Source organism: Sinocyclocheilus grahami, unplaced genomic scaffold, assembly GCF_001515645.1.
Source record: "Sinocyclocheilus grahami isolate Dianchi unplaced genomic scaffold, SAMN03320097.WGS_v1.1 scaffold1035.1, whole genome shotgun sequence".
In the NCBI taxonomy this organism is placed as follows: Eukaryota; Metazoa; Chordata; class Actinopteri; order Cypriniformes; family Cyprinidae; genus Sinocyclocheilus; species Sinocyclocheilus grahami.
The window spans coordinates 264,344-284,736 of record NW_015506214.1 but is presented as its reverse complement, the minus strand read 5'-3'; the positions used below and the strand labels follow the sequence as shown (position 1 = coordinate 284,736).

The window sequence follows — 20,393 nt, the reverse complement described above, 5'->3', positions numbered from 1 at the left end:
AAAGGGAAGCCCCCCCCCCCCCCTCTCCACACACACACACACACACACAGTCATTAGTCAGCTAAAATATGAAAATATTCATGGCCTTTAATTAACTCAGTGAAATGTATTACAGAATAGTACAGTGGTTCTCAAACCTGTCCTGGAATACCCCCAGCCCTGCACATTTTGTATGTCTCCCTCATCTATTACACCTGATTCAACTCATCAGCTCATTAGTGGAGACTGCAAGACCTGAAGATGGTATTTCATGAAAATATTCATGGCCTTTAATTAACTCAGTGAAATGTATTACAGAATAGTACAGTGGTTCTCAAACCTGTCCTGGAATACCCCCAGCCCTGCACATTTTGTATGTCTCCCTCATCTATTACACCTGATTCAACTCATCAGCTCATTAGTGGAGACTGCAAGACCTGAAGTTGGTATTTCAGATACAGGGAGACATACAAAATGTGCAGTGCTGGGGGTACTTCATGGAGAGGTTTGAGAACCACTGGAATAGTAGATTGGCTAATAGGTATATTAATACAATGTTAAACAAATGTGAAACAATTTTAATAGTTTTAAATTGATCAAAATTAACACAGTAGATTGTTCATCCTGTGTACAGAAAGAAATCATTTTCCTGATATTGAAATATAAATTTCCTTATTGAGATTTCTGTACTTGTCATTTTTTTAATAATGCTTTTTAAAAATTGGTGATATTGTGTTTGGCATGCATAAAGTATGGTGAATATAGTTTTTTTTTTAGGCCTAATACATATGTCCCAGATTACAAAGTGACCTGTCCCAGATTATCAAATTCAGGCACACATTTTTTTTTTTGGCACAAAAAACGCTAATAGGTGTGGGATGTCTCCTCTGGGTATAATATCAACATTCTTTCTTCTGGTGTGGTTAGAAAACATCTTAGAGATTTCAGAAAAGTCTAATGTGTTGATCTAATGTGTTAGATAGATATGGAAATAAATAGCAGAAGTCAAAATTGCAAAAAAAATGTCCCAGATTACCCAAATTCACCCTACATTGAGTCCATAGAGTACTGCAGGGATTTCGTGTTTTGTAGTCCAAAACTTGGAAATGAGATGGCATTTTAGCACTTCTGGTTTCATCGTCTAAGTCAATGGGCTTTTTAAAGGTTTTTGGTTAAATGCCTGAAATAAGGTCTGTGGATGAAAACAAGCGCTCAAGATATTTTCATGTTTTACTCTGACATAAAATCGCTACATCAGTGATACTTGGGTATTAGAAGCTTTTATAATGGGGGTGACGGTGAAGTCATTTATAGTTATGTTTAGATATTTACTTCCCTTATGAAAATTAACCGTTTTTTTTTTTTTAGTAAAACCATGGTCAATTTTCGTAAAGGGTTCTGATTGTATTAAGTCTTCAAAAGATGTTTTAATTTGTGTATATTGTCATAATGAACAAAACATGCAAGAATCATAAACTTTGGTTTGTCACAGAGCTTATTTTCTGCAATAATCCAAAATCAATTAAATCCTGGGGTTTCTGTCAAGTGAACCAGGGTAATGCTAACGTCCTGGTTGGTCTACAAAAATATGTCATCACTACAGCACTCCGTTCTCTCATCACACTGGGTGAGTCTGTAGGTGGCAAAAGAAACAAAACATTTCTGGCCATACATGTGTGTGGTGTGTTAGGGAACAACCAGGCACTAAAGAGTTAATAAAATTTCAATTTCACAGCATCTCCGCTGCTGTACCCTCGAGCAAGTCAATTAACCTATGATTCCAGCAGGGCGATGAGAAGTGTCGCCTAATGGCAAGTTACTGACTGGCTAGTCATGTAGAACACTGGGGTCAATGTACGGCTGTTTAGTGCCAAACCACATTTTTGTCTGCTAGTGGAAAAATGGGCCCAGAATACTTCCAGTTCCAGAGAGTGTTTTTGTCACATGTTATTTAATATTAAAACATCAGAGACTAAAGAATGTGATGAAATAATTTCTGAAGAGGCTTCCAGAGTCATTCAACTAGGGCAGCTCTTTCTTCTACTGGCCCAATTGAAATGAAAATGTTACCGAACTGCATCTAAGTTTACATCCATCACAGAGCTGGAAATATGTGAACTTCCTGTTAACAACAAAAGTATGTATGTGTTAATGCGTAAAATATGTCAGCTTAGCTCAGAAAACCGGTCAGCTGAAAAAAAAAATTTAACAGAATGACACACTTTTATTTAATGACAAAAATAAATACACAATCATAATTTCTTCATATCAGCTAAGAACTTGTACAGGAGATAAATATTTACATTCGGCTCCTTTATTACATTACGTTCTTCTTTTTTAAAATACAGAAGTTGTATACTATGCCTTGTAATGTAGGCTAGTACCACTACATTCAACTTTGTGGTTAATACAACAAAGTAATTATTTGGCTTCCATCTCCAACATACTTTAAGACAAAGTCATAAAATCTCTTAAATCAAAATATCCTTTAAACTGAAATACACAAAGGTAGACAAAATCTTTCACAGGAACAGACAGGAGAGACAACAAAAATCTTGGATGGTAGCAGCAACATTTCAGATTATACCAATTTAGAGCGCATAATTCCACTGAATATTCTCAAAAGGTTTGTTCTCTACTATCACATAGGCTAATACAACATTTTTTTAAAAGATCAAGATGGAAACCTTATAGTCATTTCAGTGGAAAAATAAATATCCCCACAACCATAAAAATGAATTATGTAAATATATAAATACAACTGTGCATTTTACTAATGACTCAAGTAGCACCAATATAGGGACAGGTAAAGGTTAACTGTTCTATCAAGCACCAATCCAGTACAGCCACAAAACCAGGAATGAACCATTTCAATCCGACTCTGCCCATATGTTATTCAAAGGTGAATGAGAGAATATCAATCGTTCCTCAGCTGGTTTTATATAATGTAACTTCAGTGAATGAGAGCTGCAGTGAACTCATGACAGAAACCGAATGAGAGCGAGAACATGGGTGTCGTCCTTCTAGAGAATTCCAGCCAAAAATGGGCAATTTAAACGTCTGAGAACCTGTCCAACCAGCCAGCACGGATAATTCAAGTTTCTGTGACATCATGAGGTGGAAACACTGAACTAGTATGCAGCAATAAAAACACACCCAGAAGAGCATGTTCAGAATGGATGAATTTTAGAAATTTTAGACAAATTGATCACTTGTTCTTTGACTACCAGCACAGATTACAATGGATCTTGGCTCTCGCTACAACATACGTTTTCAAGTTCTTCAAAATCATTTAAATTCTCAACAGCAAAATCAAGAGTTGTATTTGATGCGCTTTGCTCAGCTAATACCATCTAGAAAATAATATACAAATAACTGCCCTAATCTATTGTTCTTTTCATATAGCTTTTACAGTCTGGCTGTTGTTTGAAAATATATACACACATCTTCATTGTTCACCTTGCTTTAAAACATGAAATAAATATGTATTTTACCAAGGTAAACCATCAGAAATAAAATCTCATATTCAAACCTCAGGGCTGCATATCACTCAGTTTTGATGCTTGTGGGTTTTAAACCCTTCACGTAAGACTGATAAAAGAAAAAAGAGAAGAGGAGCAGATAGCTGAGATACATGAGTGAAGCCCACACTATGTTATCTATGTAAGAAGGGCAATCCCCATCCTGCATCCATTGGTACACTAGCGCACTTACTGCCAGTCCCATGACCATCTGAGCAATCTGGGAGGAAGTGATGATGATGGCACAGGGTTTCGGCACACGGAGTCCAGCAGCTCGAGCTGTGTAGTAGCTGTACATGAGCGCGTGCACGGTGTAATTCATGGTCATGAACCAGCCACCACCAGCGACCTGGTCTTTGTAGGAATACCAGGAGTACACCAGCACAGTAATGTGATGATACCAGTGCAGGAAGATCAGCCGCTGCTTGCGCAAGACGATGAACATGGTGTCCCCTGAAAAAGTGAGGATGTGTGTAAAAAGGGTTAAAATATGAGTGCAAAAATATTTGGCAAAATTACAAACAATTAAAGAGATAATGATCCTAAAAACGAAAATTCTCAATTTAGCACCCAAAATTGGGTCAATTTTTTTTTTGGTCCTTACATTAGAAGTCAGTGAGGTCCAATGTTGTTTTGAACCCCACTGACTTTCATTATAACATTCAAAGTATCTTCTTTTCCATTCTATAAAAGAATGTCATGCAGGTTTGGTACAACATGAGAGTGAGTAAATGATGACAGAATGGTCATTTATGGTGATTTATCCCAAAATAAATGAATAAGAAAAAGGCTCACCTAGCTCTGGGGCCTTGCTCAGCACAAAAGCACAAGCCCAAAACTTGCTTATCGGCCCATAGTAGAAGCTCTGATCACAAACAGACTGCTTAAAACCACTGGTTCTGAGCATGTACAACATGAAGCACCCAGTTCTCACCGCTCCAATGATACTGAAAGAGAAAAAGCAAGATTTGTATGTGAAGATTGTCCGTCACGGCTGTAAAACCATGGTATTCATGATAAACAATTCAGAGCTCTAGTGAACTCTGGGGAGGGGGAGAAAAAAAAAAAGACTTGTATGTTGGGCATGTCAAATAGAAACTTTGCTATGGTAGCAGCCAGGCAGTTTCTGTGTTAAACAAATCAATATCAAAACATTCACTAAGTGGCGAAAGTCCAGTTGCTGTGGGAGATCTAAAGAACATGTGACCAGAGGTCACTGCTGCCATCCAATCACAGTATTCTATTGTTCTTTTCACAAGCATGCAAAGTTACATTGTGCTTGCTGTCATCTCTGTCCTCTTTTGAAATGGGACTAAGACACCTTCCCCCACCCAAATGAAACCAAACCCAACTTAAAACAACAACCACTGAAGATTTAAAAACCACATGAAGTGGTAAATCTCACAAACGTGTCATTGGTATGCATTTTGGCATGCTCATGTTTCAAACAGCATTTTTGCATTTAACAATAGATAGTTTCCTATTGGTACAACCATATGTTATGTAACCTAATATCCAACAGCAAAGTAAAACTACAAGGTGGTGTGAAACCTCCATGACACCACAAGATGCAAAGGAGCATCTTGAGATTTAAGAATTTAAAGGACAAATTTGTATCCAGAAGTGGGCTAAATCTGACAAAAACTCCTTTTGTGAGCATCTTTAGGTTGCAACTATAAAATGCAGTTTTCTGTCAGGGTTAGGTCATAATATTTAATTATATAGAAACACAAAGTCGTCTATGGAATGTCCCCATTTAGGTTGTAAATGCTTGTGCATACAAATAAAACAGGGGTGAGCCTGATGCTCTATAACCCGAACACTAGATTTTACTTACCTAAAGATGGCCAAACTGAGGGACCACAGCAGTAACACCCTACGTAGATCAAACTTTTGTCTTTCCTTCATGAAGTGCTGCCCACCAAACACCAGCACTACATACACAGCACCAAACAAAAACGACTTTTTCCTGAAAGAGACAAAACATAACACCAGAAAAATTATTTTTATGCTGGACTTCCAAGCACTAGTGGCAGGTGTATTGATACAGATTAATTTCCAATTCAATCAATTACAGTTCTTACCAGTTGTCCTGCATCCATTCAATAGCAGACCTCTCATCAAAGTGACGCTCGAAATCATACTCAGTCAGAGGCAGCTGAAATTCAGTCGCATTCATTTTGGAAACACCTACAGCAAACTGTATATAAAAGTAAAGGTGATTTAGTAAAAAAAAAAGTGCTGTCCGCTCGGCAGGGTGGCCACCAGTTAACTAGTCAACCTCAAACACACACCTGTGCGCACACACCTGTCGTATTTAAATCAGGGTGGAGTTTATAGTGAAGTTAAGGGAGTGACTCTCAGCCAAAAACTAGTTTTGTATTTCCTGAAAGAAATACCAGTTTTCGCGATGCAGACAAAACAGCGGTCTTTATGTTAAAATGGCGATTTGATTAGTTGTATACAAATATAGATGGAGCGAGGAAGAAGCTGATTGAGATTGTCTTTCGTTTTTTAAGCCGTGTAACCCAGAGCTGTGATAAAGACCAATTACAATTCAGTATGCAAATAATAAATAATAGTGACACTATCGCTATAATGAAAGAATATTCTTCTGAAATTGATCTGAAATTATTTTCTTTAATTCCGAATTCCAACATAATATAATATAGAGAAAATACACTGTACCAAATTTCTGTTTATATTTCTCAAGTCCCTGCACGTGAGGTAGGCTATATACTGTTGTAGCCATTGTTGGGAAGGTTATTGGAAATGTAATAGCTTACAGATAACCCTACTTAAAATGTAATAAGTAGTGTAACTTTCAATTGCTTTATTAAAGTAATGTAACTGATTACATTTGATGACATTTCTGAATTTCTAATGTTTTCAACTGTTAATCATTTTCAAACATGTAAACCAGGCAGGGTTAGTAGTAGTATTGAACACTGATAACTGTCAGACTTTTGAAATCCTTCATCACTTGAATTAAGATTATAATATTTTCATTTTAAAGGAGACATTGGATGCAAAATATCTTCATATGCAAAGTATCGTCTTAGTAGTGTGTGGACACAACCACCCTACTATGATAAAAATCCATTCACTCCTTTTGTATCCCCCAAAAACCTAGTCTCAATTATCAAGCCATTTTGATTTTCTTTTTGATTTTGATCAGGCCCCGCCCACGACCGCTGACGTACTGTCCTGTATTAGCATATTTCCGCACTCAGCCAGTTGTACGAAGTCTGTCACTTTCTCAGCAGGGTAGCTGTAGCAACAACAATGTCTTGTAAGCAATGCAGATGTTTTGTAGTTGGATGTAGAAAGAACATAAGAGTCCTTATTTCTCCCGACATCATGAGGACATCGTGGATTAGTTTTTGATTTTCATGGTAATGTGCCACCAAATACACCTGTCCGCATAAATCAATTTACTCCTGACTGCTTTCTGATCGAGGGACAAATTCAAGGCAGGTTTTGTTAAAAAGTTGAAACTCAAGGATGGATCAGTACCCATTGTTCGTGATCCAGCTGCACCTCCAGAAGAAGTAAGTCTCACACTTTATATATATTATGATTATTTGCGAATCAACTTTGCACTTCCACAGAAAAGAGGGGCGGGGTGAGCAGAGCTCATTAGCATGTAAAGAGATATGTACCGAAACTAGTCGCTGTGAACAGAGCTGTTTTTGACAAGGTAAAAAGGGTGGTTATACACGACCACTGAGACCATTTCAAGAAGGCCCTAAAGAATCATACCAACTTGTAGAAAAAGGGCATCTGATGTCCCCTTTGAAGCACAGCCACCACAAAATCAGACTTACTTTAAGATCTTTCTGAAGTTAAATATAGATTTAAAATCATAACCAGAAATAGTTTAATAGCTATGATACTGTTTTTGAAATCAAATCTTTGCATATGACAGGAAACACTGAAATCTAACTGTGCCTTGGAAAAAAAACAGTTGATCTTAAAAAATAAAGCGTATGCATAAACCCATATAGGAAACAAAAGAGTTATCGTATAAGCATGTTATAAACTCCTGAAACATTGGTGTTTCATATTTTAGAGCAGTCACTCCAATTTATAAAAGAAGTCAATTAAATCTGTATGTGGGAGTGTCAGATGTAACCCCCCTTTGTAATCCTTAACATCTAGGCTATAAATTAATATATATATAGATGCATTATATACAGTAGCTATATCTACTATTCGCCACTTGCTCTAAATGTAGTAAAATCAGAATAGTACTTGCGTTTTGGTGTTTACATAGTTATTTTTGGTTACTGATGTTTTAGTCATTTGACTTGTCTGGCGTTAATGAAACGTTAATGTCAAGCCCTGGAGTCTATGTGCCAGGGCTCAGCCCCGGACGGCCCCTATGGAAGCATATAGTCAAGTCAAGTCAAGTCTGCTTTATTGTCAATTCTTCCACATGTACAGCACATGCACACAGAGAATTGAAATTGCGTTACTCTCAGACCCTTGGGTGCATACAGATAACATAAATACAGATTAAATACAAAATACAACTATACAAATATACAAATAAGGTAAAATGTAAAAATATATATATAAAGCACAAGGCATATGGCAGATAGAGTGCAAACCAGTAAAGTAAACAACAGTGCAGATATAGTGATTGTAGTGCAAAAAATGATTTGTAGTGCAAAAGAGCTTATTCAGACTGATAAAAGTGACAGTGTGTGTGTGTATTTGGGAGGGGGGGAGTGGGAGAGTCCATCAGAGGGTCAGAGTTCAGTGATGCGTGGGGCAAAAGAGGGGAGGGGGGGCAAGGTCGGGAGGGAGTTCAGCTTCCTGACAGCCTGATGGATGAAGCTGTCCTTCAGTCTGCTGGTCCTGGTCTGGAGACTCCGCAGTCTCCTCCCTGATGGCAGCAGACTGAAGAAGCTGTGTGTCGGGTGGGTGGGATCACCTGCAATGCAGAGGGCTTTGCGGGTGAGACGGGTGTTGTAGATGTCCTGAAGGGAGGGGAGAGAGGCACCAACGATCTTCTCAGCTGCTCTCACATATAGGTAGCGAAATTCAATTTAATATGCAAAATGGCATTGTATTTCAGTATTTAAATTTACATTTTCCATTACCCATACGTGCAAAGTTTGGTGCAAAAGTAAAATGAAAATTTAATTATATAATTTACATTTGCCATTTCCAACAGTAGGAGCTGTACATATTGGTTTATTTCGGGAACTTTTTGCCCCACATACACAAGCTTTTTCAATGTATTACTAAGAACGACTTATTAGCCTACAACACCTTTAAATAGCCTACTTATTCAGGGAAGTACAGCAGGATGCAGGAAATGGTTGAGATTTTAGGTATAAAATATAATTATTGTAATGCTTGTAATGTCCATTTATAGTCTTTACACAGCAGCTTGGCTCCTTAAATGTTTAAACACCAGCTAATTTCAAGACGCTGGCGTCACGTGGGTCACCCGCAGTGTAAGACGCTCAAAAGCTCAAGATGTTCGATCGGTCGGTCAGTCGTTCGAACGTTTGCTTTTCTGGAGTCTATGTGCCAGGGCTCAGCCCCGGACGGCCCCGGCCCAATTTAAACCCTGCTTGCAATACTGGTATAACATAATCTGTCTATGCGGTTTTGCTCGCTCAGCTGTCACTAGTTCCCCTGCCGATCCTGTAGGTGGCGATGATTGAGTTCCTTCCTGTACAGTCACAGCACAGAAGAAGTATGGCATCTGTAGGAGAATGATATTTGCTAGTTTGTAAGGTCTCTGTTTAGACGATTTTGTTAGCAAGTAGCGGTCTTGATTGAGCAAATTCATTCTGTATTCAGACCGGCCGAGCGGCTACGATGAGGATTTATCATTCTTTACTCAATGCTGCCAAGTTTAGGAAAGTGTTTGACTTTGGTGAGCGAGAGGTGGCGCATTGGTTCCCTGGACATATGGCTAAAGGTGCGTGACAAACACTAAAAACCACTAAATCTGTACAATTTCGTGTTCTTTGAGTGTGTTTTAATCTTTCAGCGTTCTTTAGTTGTTTATTTAATTTGGGCCAATCTAAACATGTACTGTAGGTGTCTAAATCTATTTCCACGTGTCTTTAGAATCTAAGTTTAATACTTAATTTTGTCCTACAGAAATATTTTTCTTTTTTTTAGGACTCAAGCAGATGAGAGACAGTCTAAGGAAGGTTGATTGCATTATAGAGATCCATGATGCTAGAATATCCTTTTTATTGCAGAGAATGGACATTTTGAGTGATTAAACCACATTCTTTTTCTAAGACCTTCTTTAACTTGCCAACATACCCTTTTCTGGAAGAAATCCCTCATTTCAAGAGAGTCTTGATGTCCGGCCACACATACTTCTACTGAACAAGCTGGATCTGGCAGACACGTCAAAAAAGCAGGTCTTATAATCTTAAGCATTTCATTATTGCTTTCAATTTAAACTGTCTTCGTAAATGCAAAAACCGAAAGTACTTAAATGATGTGCTAATAAAAACAGGATTTAACAGGTTTTAGTTTTTTTTTCCACCAGAGTATTCTGAAGCAGCTTGACAGAGAAGGTGTGAGGAACGTTTTATTTACAGACTGTTTAAGACAACGAGATGAGAATGTGAAAAGGGTGAGCAGTGTCAGACGTTACATCAGATCTTTCTAAATAAAAGACTGGAAAACCTAGCACATTATTGTTTTAAACATTCTGTCTTTCAATGTCTGATGTTCCAGATTGTTCCTCTTGTGACAGAGTTGATAGGAAGTGGGTCACGTTTTCATAGAGAAGAGGTAAGTTTCAACTATTTCAGTAGCTTATATTTTGCTATAAAGTTTTCTGACTTTCTTATTCATCTGTGTAGGACAGAAGTTACTGCCTGATGGTCGTTGGTGTGCCAAATGTGGGGAAATCATCACTGATTAATGCTGTAAGAAGAACATATTTGAAAAAAGGTATTTATTTGAGGCATTTTGCTTCTTGCAGTAAGTTGATTTTAACAAACAAATAAATATAAGGCCTAAAGGTTAGATATTCTTCTTGCTGTCAGGCAAAGCTTCAAAAGTAGGAGGTGAACCAGGAATTACAAAAGCTGTCCTGACAAAAATTCAGGTATTAATTATAATCATTTGGTGGATTCAAGTGGATTGATTTGTTCAAACATAGGTTTAGATGAAATTTTGTTTTACTAGGTTTGTGAGAGACCCATAATTTATTTACTGGACACCCCAGGGGTCCTGCCACCTAGAATAGAGAACATAGAGACAGGAATGAAACTTGCTTTATGCGGTAAGTCCTCAAATTTCTGGGAAATAATCTTAATGTATAGTTGTTGTCATGTTGTTTTTATTGTAAGGTGATGAAGTTGTCTCCTTTACAAACAGGTACCATTTTGGACCATTTAGTTGGTGAGGATGTCATTGCAGATTATCTGCTATTTTCACTGAACAGACGGGAAAGATTTAGGTAGGTTTTGCAATGGAGTTCTTAGCGAGTTTTGCGACAGTCTACAAGCACTAAGCAATGATTTGTTGTGTGTTTTATGAAGCTGAATGTACAGTAGAATAATCAATAACGGTTGTGACAATTTGTAATGTAGTTACATTGAAAAGTACAATCTTGAAGAGCCTAGCGATGATATTCAGCATGTGTTGAAGTGTATAGCGGTGAAGCTCGGCAAGACCAAGCGTGTGAAGGCCATCACTGGAGTTGGTGAGTTCATTCATTCAAGCCACTCTGTTTTCATTTTAGTGATTTCACACAAATCAACCTTAAACTTTTTTAAATATGATATCTAATAAATCATTGACCATATTTAACCAATAACACATCAACTGTTTAGGCAACATCACTGTCCAGTTACCAGACTACAGTGCAGCAGCCTATGATTTCATCAGAGCATTTCGCAAAGGAGAACTTGGGAAAGTTATGCTTGATTAATAGCTGATTTGCAATTATTGCAAAAAAAAAAGCTTGACCTTACTGTATGTATGTCCAAGACTGGACACTGAGCACATAAAAAAAACACTTATTACTTGTAATGTTTTATTTAAAAGGTGGTGACCAGGGTGTTTGGTGCACGTCTTGTTTTTATTGTGTACTTATCAGAAAAGATGCATTGAATGTATTTTTTTTTTCTTTACTGCAATTGAAGATACAATAAACTCTTGATTTTTATTTAAACAGCATTGGTATCTTGTATGTGAAAACCAAATATTTCAACCCAACAATCAAATGGCAGCACAAAACTACTTAGAACAAGTTGATTATCTACTTTCACGAAACTACATCATCTGTTTTTTCCTAAATATATTAATTTTAATGTAATTGCTTTGATGTTTAAAATGATAATTTGTTAAATATATCTATCTAACAACAGCTGACAAAGAGAGCTTGTGTACCGTTTTATATATATATATATATATATATATATATAAAACATCTTTAATTTCTTGGCGTTTTTAAACACGTGCACTTAATATATACTGCATTCACATTTTTTGTGGGTTATCAAAAATCTCTACTAGAGATACAAAATTGTTTAAATCCATCAAATTATTTATAAATAATTTAAAAAGAGGACGTTTTCACACCCGAAGCAATGGAAGTACAGGTACAGCTAGAAATACTGTTTTCTTATTCTAAATGTGTTACAGCATACCTCTTCAATCTACGTACAATTAAATGTGAACATAAAGATTATTAAACAGACAAAGGTTCATATAAAATGTTTCACGTAAATCTCAAGAACAGTGGAGTTTCACCAACAGTGCAGCAGCACAACATTAACACAGTATTTTTGCCATCCAGTACCAGCATAATAATGATGTAACCAGCATAATTTAAGTAGTCTATAGTTGTATAGATACTAATGCTTCTGTTGAAGCAAACTAACCTTTCAGATCCTATATGTCTACTAAACTAAATAGAGAGGTTTTAAATCTTTCTTTCGTCTTTATATCTGCTTTGTTGTACATTTAAAGTACACATTATTAAACATCGGTGTTGCACAGTAACATACATAAGCAGCTTATTAAGCTGTGCCAAACTGTCTTAAACTGCCTCAAGGGGCAAAGTACATCACAAAGTTTATTGGTAAGAGCAAAGCAGAAAATCTAGTGGTAGTGAAGTCGTGCACTATTGCGTTTGATGTCCTGGCGAGGTAAAGCTCCCAGTCTGTTCTGTTACTGTAGTAATCATCTCCATGCTCTGAGCTGTCATCCGGTCGACGCTGGGCCGACGCGTACCATCCTCCAGCTCCCAGCGCCACCACAGCCCCGGCCGCCGCTGCCCCTGCCACCCTCACAGCGGGAGAGCCTCGGGTGCGGGACGTCCGGCCTCCTCGGGTGCTGCCCCGCGCTGAACCCCTGGCTCCTCCCCTGCCACCTTTGGATATCACCTGATCGCACAGGAATGCTGAAAGCAAGAGAAATATCCAGCAGGTGGCCACAGCCCTGTTCATTCTGGATCACCCTGAGAATGGAAGAAAAGCATGGAGATGATTCAGACGAAAATAAACCCTCAGAATATATGTACAAGCTCTGCTGAACTTCTTTGTATCTACTTATTTGACACAATATTACAGCAGCTCCTAACTGCACTCTGACACTTTAAGGTGTTTTAAGTCGCACTTAAAATGTACGAATGCCACTGCATTATCAGTGGTTTTCAACCGGAGGTCTGGGACCCACTAGGGGGCCTCAAAATGACTTCAAAGGATTTAAAATGGGCCAAACATAAATTTTAATTTTCACACAAAAACATTTAAATTTTTTAAACAATCGTAAAATCCTTATCCAATAATCTAAAAATAACAGAAAAAGTCATGGGACATTTGAATGATGTTTTGGACAATAGGGGGCCGTGGAGAAAAAAGGTTCAGAACCACTGTAGTAGATAAAATATTTAAAACTCCCAAAAGTATTTGGAGACTTTGTTGTTTGTCATACTTTGTGGAACTGGTGCATAGTTCATGTGATTAATTACTCCTTTAAACTTGAGGGGAATGTTGCAGTGTAAAGAATGCTACTTATTTCAGCTGGGGGAAAGAATGTAAAATGCTACAGAAAAAAACTTTCTTTTGCTTACCATTATTACACTGCATTTCATTTTACTGTAAAATATTATTTACTTCTTGTTTTCTTATCTGGCTATTACCAGAATTTCTTATGCAATGTATCACATGTATTTTATACTTGATTTAAAATTTACTTTCTAATTTTTGTTAACAGTTATATGTATTACATGCCATTTTTTATTTATTTATTCATTCATTCATTCATATCGAATTATTTGTCGTGTTTTACCCTATAGTATTTTGTGTGGGTAACCTCGTTTTTATATTTCATTGTCAGAGCATTTATTATGGTAAAATAATAAATTAAATAATAGGCCTACATTAAAAAATAAATATAATAACATTTATAACTTCCCATTTCATTTACAGATCGCACTTGGATTGATTTTTTTCTCAAGTATAAGGACATCCATTAATGAATCAACAGTTGACACAAGTTAGGCTACTTAAGTGTCAAATTGCAAAGTAGGGTAAGTGTTTAACAAAGATTGGTATTTTGTTATGTGTGTTAAGGTTCAATAAGTTTGCTCAAAGATTACTGTGTGTCTCCATCCGTGTATAGATATAATACTAACAGACACCAAAGGAAAACATACTGATGATGGCTGATGAGCTCATATTTTTAATAAATAGATTAAACTGGTTTAGTTTTAATCATGCTTTAAAATGTGCTATTTACTGTCGTGTGTTTAATGAAGCGATGAAATGGTAAATCAGGCTATTCTCCAACTAGGTCACTAGAAATACAGCCATTTACGGCTCACAATATCTGCTAGAGGTCAGAAGACTATATTTCCTTCATCTTGTGTTATTCTTACTTTACGAGAGACGCTTATATGAGGAGAAAAATACGATTTACACAGCGTTTGCCTGGTCATAAATTCAAAATGGTCACAATATCAATCATTCATTTTGGTTTTTTAGAACACGTAAATTCAACCCATTATTGTCATTTGCAGCCTCTATGAGACACAGATATGTAATAATATGACAGTATTCACGCGACGTCGACTGATGTTCGCACAAACACAAGGCGTTTCTGTGGATTCTCGCGAATGTGTCCATGTAGTAGTATGTGTATTATTGGGTTTATGGATGCTACTGCAACAACCCGTCATTATGCATGTTCAAATTCATGTTCTTTAGCCATATCGAGGTACTTACCTCCGATTGTGCCCGTGTCCACAGAATATCCCACTATATCTCACGATCATGTGTGAGATCAAATCAAATGCAAGCGTTATGTAAGGCAGCACTGCTCGTAGTGTGTGTGCTTCTGCTGAAGATGGATTCAAACATGGCAGGTGTAGTCATCAGGTTTGCTGCTGTAGTAAAAGAAAAGAAAGAAAAGCAGCTGAATGCATTTAGATGAATCTTATGTTGTTTAAAGGCTTTTCAAAAAGATGAACTATAAGATTTTAAAATACAGCCTAATTTATAAATGCTTGAAGACACACAATGTGGAAATCCAGTCTATGGACATGAGCAAATTTATGAACTGTGGCAATAAATTGAATGTTTATTCATTTATGGATATGTCATGGAATGGTCTCACTCGGAATACAGTCTAGAACGTGTCGCAGACCAGGTAGTCTTGAACACAAGTACAGGTCTGGGTATCTGTCAATATTTTATACTCGATCCAAATCCATCTTTTGATCTTGTTTTGTAAATGTTCAGGTGATTCTGCATGCTTTAAATGTTCAGTCAGTTTGCCTGTAAATGTATTGCTGATCATGAACATGGGTGATGAGAGCACAAACATATCCTCCTGAGAACCAGAAATAAAAAGCTTTGTGAATTTAGTATTTTTTTCATGTCATTACATTGTTTAGAGCATAAGAACAAAATGGTCAAATAAAATTTTTGAAAAATGATATCTGATTCATATGTTATGCTTTGTCCTCTGTAGAGGACACCAGGACTCAGTTTTTCTACAAATAAAATGACAAGAATCGACATGAAAAGGCAAAAACAATGGGAATTTTAAAAAATCAATTCATTTTTATGTTTCAGGATTTTATTTTTTTGTGTATATCAGACTTTGTTTAAGGATGGTTCTCAACTATGTTATAAAATATATAACAAAATGATTTGATATGCCATTTTGCTTTATGCAATATGTGTTTAAAAATTCCATAAACTGGTTTTCCCATTAAGCACAATACACTGTATCTAATTTGCATATTAAAGTGCTGTTGGGACAGCATGTTGAAAAAAGAAGTGTAATAATGGGAGTAGTAATTGGCCAGATTTTCAAAATAATATCTAATATTTCATAAGAATATTGCTATATAATTTGTTTTCCTATTCAATTCTTCTGTCTTCCAAAATGCATAATAAACATGCTTTTAGTCCTGTGTCCTCTACAGTGGACATGTATGAAATGATGTCCTGTTTCATAACAGGAAGTCATATTTTGATTTGAAGCCCCATAACATTTTCCTGAGATGTTGATTTGTGACAAACAATTTGAAAATGTATCAGATTTAAATTATAATTACAAAATATTATCATATTTCTATAAGGATGTACAATTTTATCACTAAATTAATGTTAGCCATTTTTAAAAACCAAGGAGAGGGAGTGGCCATGCTGAAACATCCAATCATGTAGTGTCTCTGGAGAGCCCTGCATGTGCTCCGTACAGGACTCCAGACTTACAACTGTGACATGTGAGGTCTCAGAGAAATTCACTCAAATAAAATGCCCACCACAGAGGCAAAAACTCCATAGCTGGGTCTCAGGAGGATGGATGGTATGGTTCTTTTTTCATAGCTGTGATCACTAAATTAATGTTAGCCATTTTTAAAAACCAAGGAGAGGGAGTGGCCATGCTGAAACATCCAATCATTTGGTATCTCTGGAAAGCCCTGAATGTGCTCTTAAAACTGTGACATGTGAGGTCTCAGAGAAATTCACTCAAATATAATGCCCACCACAGAGGCAAAAACTCCATAGCTGGGTCTCAGGAGGATGGATGGTATGGTTCTTTTTTCATAGCTGTATCTAGAATCACAAACATTGTCTAAATTGTGGTACTAAACAAGACTCAGTAAGGAAAGCCATGTTGTAGTTAATATAAAGCAATATAGATAGCTTTCATGCATGGTAACTCATGATGTGGTCACAAAAACATCAAAACACAAAAGGTGTTTTCAATTAAGTGCCATATTGCTTTTATTTGTTGCAGAATACAAAGACGAAAACGATGCTGCTGGTGAGACATTTAATTTGCTTTGACAAATAACTGAACAAAACATATTCTACTTTCAAGTGTCAACATGCGTTACTCTGAATACAGTATAATCCGTCTTCTTTGATATTTTCCAATAACCAGTTGTCATGCTGTATAAATCCAGTGCTAATTTCATCATTAAATGTTAAATTGATTGGCAATTATATTATTCAGAAATATATATATTTATTTTTGGAAATGTACTGACAAATAAGGACTAAAATAATTAGCTCACCTGCTACATCTAATATCTTACTATTGACATTTTATTAATATTATTATTCAATATTAATATATACTACTATTTAAATGTTTGGGGTCATATATGTTGAAAGAAATGGATGCTTTTATTTAGTTAGGATGTCAAAAGCGACAGTAAAGACATTTAATGTTACAAAAGATTTCTATTTCAAATAAATGATGTTCTTTTGACCTTTCCATTCATGAAAGAAGCCTGACAACGATTAAACAGCACAACCATTTTTTTTAAACATAGATATTTATAAGAAATATTTCTTGAGCACCAAATCACATATTAAAATAAGTTCTGAAAACCCCAAACCTTTTGAAAGGTAGTGTATTGTAAATAGTGTTTTACTTTTAAAAGCATTTACACATATGATTTGATACCCTCTGTCTTACTATCATGCATTGACCAGCAGGAAGCGCCACAGTTACTGTATTCTCTTTCCTCCATCACAGTGCTTCCACAGATTTAAACAATAAAAGTTTTTCATTTAATGGACATTTCCACATAGAATAATGCAAGGCAGGAACTTAGTCATAATCATTATGCTTTGCTGATGGGAAAACAAAAACCAAAGAGCAGTTAACTATTATAAAATATCCCACAATCTTTCTCTATATTATAAAAAGTTCTTAAATCTACTGAGCAAAGTACTACAGCATTTAAGTGAGGTGTTAAAAATTAAAGGAAGACATTTTTCTGAAATGTGTTACCCAGTTCTGATAAACAAGGGCAAAAAGAAAATACTGCTGCTAAAAAATTCCCTATTTTTAATCTTTACTTGGCTGTCGAACTTATACCCAAGAGTATTTAAAATGTCTGTTTGGGGTCCTTTAGTCCACTGCACCGGTGGTGCGAGAACAACAGCCCGGGTGGCGCAGAAACCCCAACAACCCCTTTAGAATGTCTAAAGGGGACATCAAAATAAAGTGTTACCAAAGTGTTGTTAATATGAAAAGCTTTAAAAAAAAAACATGGGTTGGATTTTTTATATATATATATAAAATAATCAATTTTTTTCAGTGAGTAAACATTTAATTGATAAAAAGTGACAGTAAACACATTTATAATGTCACTAAATATTTCTATTTCAAATAAATGCTGATCTTTTGAACTTTCTAAAAAAATGTATCCCCGTTTCCACTAAAATATTAAGCAATACAGCTGTTTTCACCATTGAGAATAATAAGAAATGTTTCTTGAGCAGCAAATCGGCATATTAGAATGATTTCTGAAGAATCATGTAACACTGAATACTTGAGTAATGATGCTGAAAATTCATCACAAGAATATATTGCAATTTAAAATATATTAAAATAGACAACATTTGTTTAAAAACATTTTTTTATTATTGTATATATTTTGTGAGCAAGAAGTCTTCTTTTAAAAACAAAATTTTACAGCCCCCAAAACTTTAACCTTTGATAAGGCTAAACCGATACTGTGAGTTTGTGGCAAAACTACCTGTTCGTCTTAACTATTTGCAGCTGAGGGGCGGGGTGGGTGGAAATGTCTGGTAAACCAGCTATATCTACCAACAAGGGTCTCAATCCCACAGGAGTCGATCTCTCACTCTACAGTCCCTATATGCATCCATTACAGTATGTTGTTGTTATTCTGAGAGACACCAGCATAAACATCGTGAAAAATCTTTTGGTTCTTTTCGTACATCTTTCTTAAATTGGATCAAAGGCTGTTTTTCCACATTATTCCAGCCTTTGCTTTGGTTTTAGATGATATATATTGTCAACAGGTGAGAAAATAATCTACTAGAAAAAAAACAAAAAAACATCTACATCAAACATTGGAAATAGCCTTAATACATGTTCAATGTTTAAATTAGAATTCTAAATGTCCATATTAAAATCTTTGTTTATAGTTAAAGTCTCTTTCATGAATCATATTAAGTTCTGTCACACATGAAAGGAACGTGCTACTTAGACACAGTGGGATGAAACAGCCTCTCATTATTAATTCATTAAAGGCCCGAGTGCATCTCTCTTCCATTAAATCCAAAAAAACCTGTCAAGGTGAGAACTCCATCCTGTGCATCTAAACCCATCCACACACACAACAAAAATAACGGCAGACCATTTTTTCAAAAGAAATGCTTACCTTGTGTCCCTGTCACAGATGAAGCTCTCTTTGATGTCCTCTCCCCGTCTTTACCCGTCCACTCGCTCTTCAATGATCTCTGCGGTCATCCCAGGCTCCTAAGAGTGCAGCCTCAGTCCAGGTCCTTATAAAGGCAGGATCCGTCTGCACAGATCTCTCCGTCATACGTCACCCATCCTGGCCCTTGTCCTCTCCTTCAGCATCCCCACTCCAGCAGTGAAAAAGATGGAGGGAGCTTCGGGATTATACTCGTCTTTCATCTGATTACAAACCAGCCTCAGTCACATCTTCAAATCCCCAGGCAGGAGGGCGTGTGTGTGCGTGTGTGTGTGTGTGTGTGTGTGTGTGTGTACGAGAGAGAGAATAAAGAAGGAATGTGAGTGCCTGTGTTTGTGTGGGTGTTGTGGGGAAAGACTACATGTGTGATGTGGTGGAGGGCTGAAGGAGATTGGATGCTGAGAGGAGGAGGAGAATATGAAGATGAGGAGGTGCAGCAGTGGTTAAGCCGCCGGCGTTGATGCCACTTCATGCATCTGACAGAAAATAAAGGGGAAACACTTGAATGAATGTGAAGGAAATCAATGGATGGACGGCCAAATTACCTCTCCCTCCCTTACTTGCTCCCTTGAAAGGCCTTGAAATGCCCTCACATTCACAGTGGAAATGTGTTTCTGTCTTTCACCTCTTTCTTTAGAAAGAAGTGCCACTCCCTCTCGAGGTCTGTCTGGCTTAACCATCATTCTCCCCCTGTTGCTATGGAAACAACATTTCTCAATGGGTATGAGATGACTCTTCTTTTATTGTGATACCATGATATTATGTATCGTCTCTCTATATGTACACACACTAGCATGGGATCACAACAGTGAAGTGTGAATGAACACTGGTCCCTCTGAGAGTCATTTGCAGGCAGACAGTTCATTCAGCTGTTCATTCACCAGTTTATCACTGGTTTTCTGGGTGCTCTAGTTAACAGAGGAAATATAATTTAGCACCCTCTTTGAAATATTTTTAGAGCTTTCTATGTAAATGTTACCCTACAATAAAACGTCACCTTCATAACAATGCAATAGTGTAGATTAGAAACAGTGTTAACAGTTTGTCAGGCTCTGTAATCTGTACTAGCTATAACAAAAATCATCTATCTATCTATCTATCTATCTATCTATCTATCTATCTATCTATCTATCTATCTATCTATCTATCTATCTATCTATCTATGTCTGTCTGTC

The 20,393-nt window shown here is 36.6% G+C and overlaps 2 protein-coding genes across 2 annotated transcripts; one reads left to right on the top strand and one right to left on the bottom strand.

Moving 5' to 3' along the window:
* Positions 1-2,583: 2,583 nt before the first annotated feature.
* Positions 2,584-5,802, bottom strand: LOC107565931 (elongation of very long chain fatty acids protein 6-like). Its single transcript, XM_016251244.1, has 4 exons — positions 5,585-5,802; positions 5,338-5,469; positions 4,296-4,447; positions 2,584-3,953 (listed from the first exon to the last, which is right to left on the bottom strand). The coding sequence occupies exons 1-4, from the start codon at positions 5,677-5,679 to the stop codon at positions 3,526-3,528; spliced, it is 807 nt and encodes a 268-aa protein (XP_016106730.1). The 5' UTR covers positions 5,680-5,802; the 3' UTR covers positions 2,584-3,525.
* A 3,307-nt stretch (positions 5,803-9,109) lies between these two features.
* mtg1 (mitochondrial ribosome-associated GTPase 1) lies at positions 9,110-11,444 on the top strand. The gene is made up of 11 exons (XM_016251229.1): positions 9,110-9,441; positions 9,648-9,712; positions 9,794-9,898; positions 10,030-10,116; positions 10,221-10,277; positions 10,349-10,439; positions 10,535-10,596; positions 10,677-10,773; positions 10,869-10,950; positions 11,084-11,196; positions 11,327-11,444. The coding sequence occupies exons 1-11, from the start codon at positions 9,339-9,341 to the stop codon at positions 11,422-11,424; spliced, it is 960 nt and encodes a 319-aa protein (XP_016106715.1). The 5' UTR covers positions 9,110-9,338; the 3' UTR covers positions 11,425-11,444.
* Positions 11,445-20,393: the final 8,949 nt, after the last annotated feature.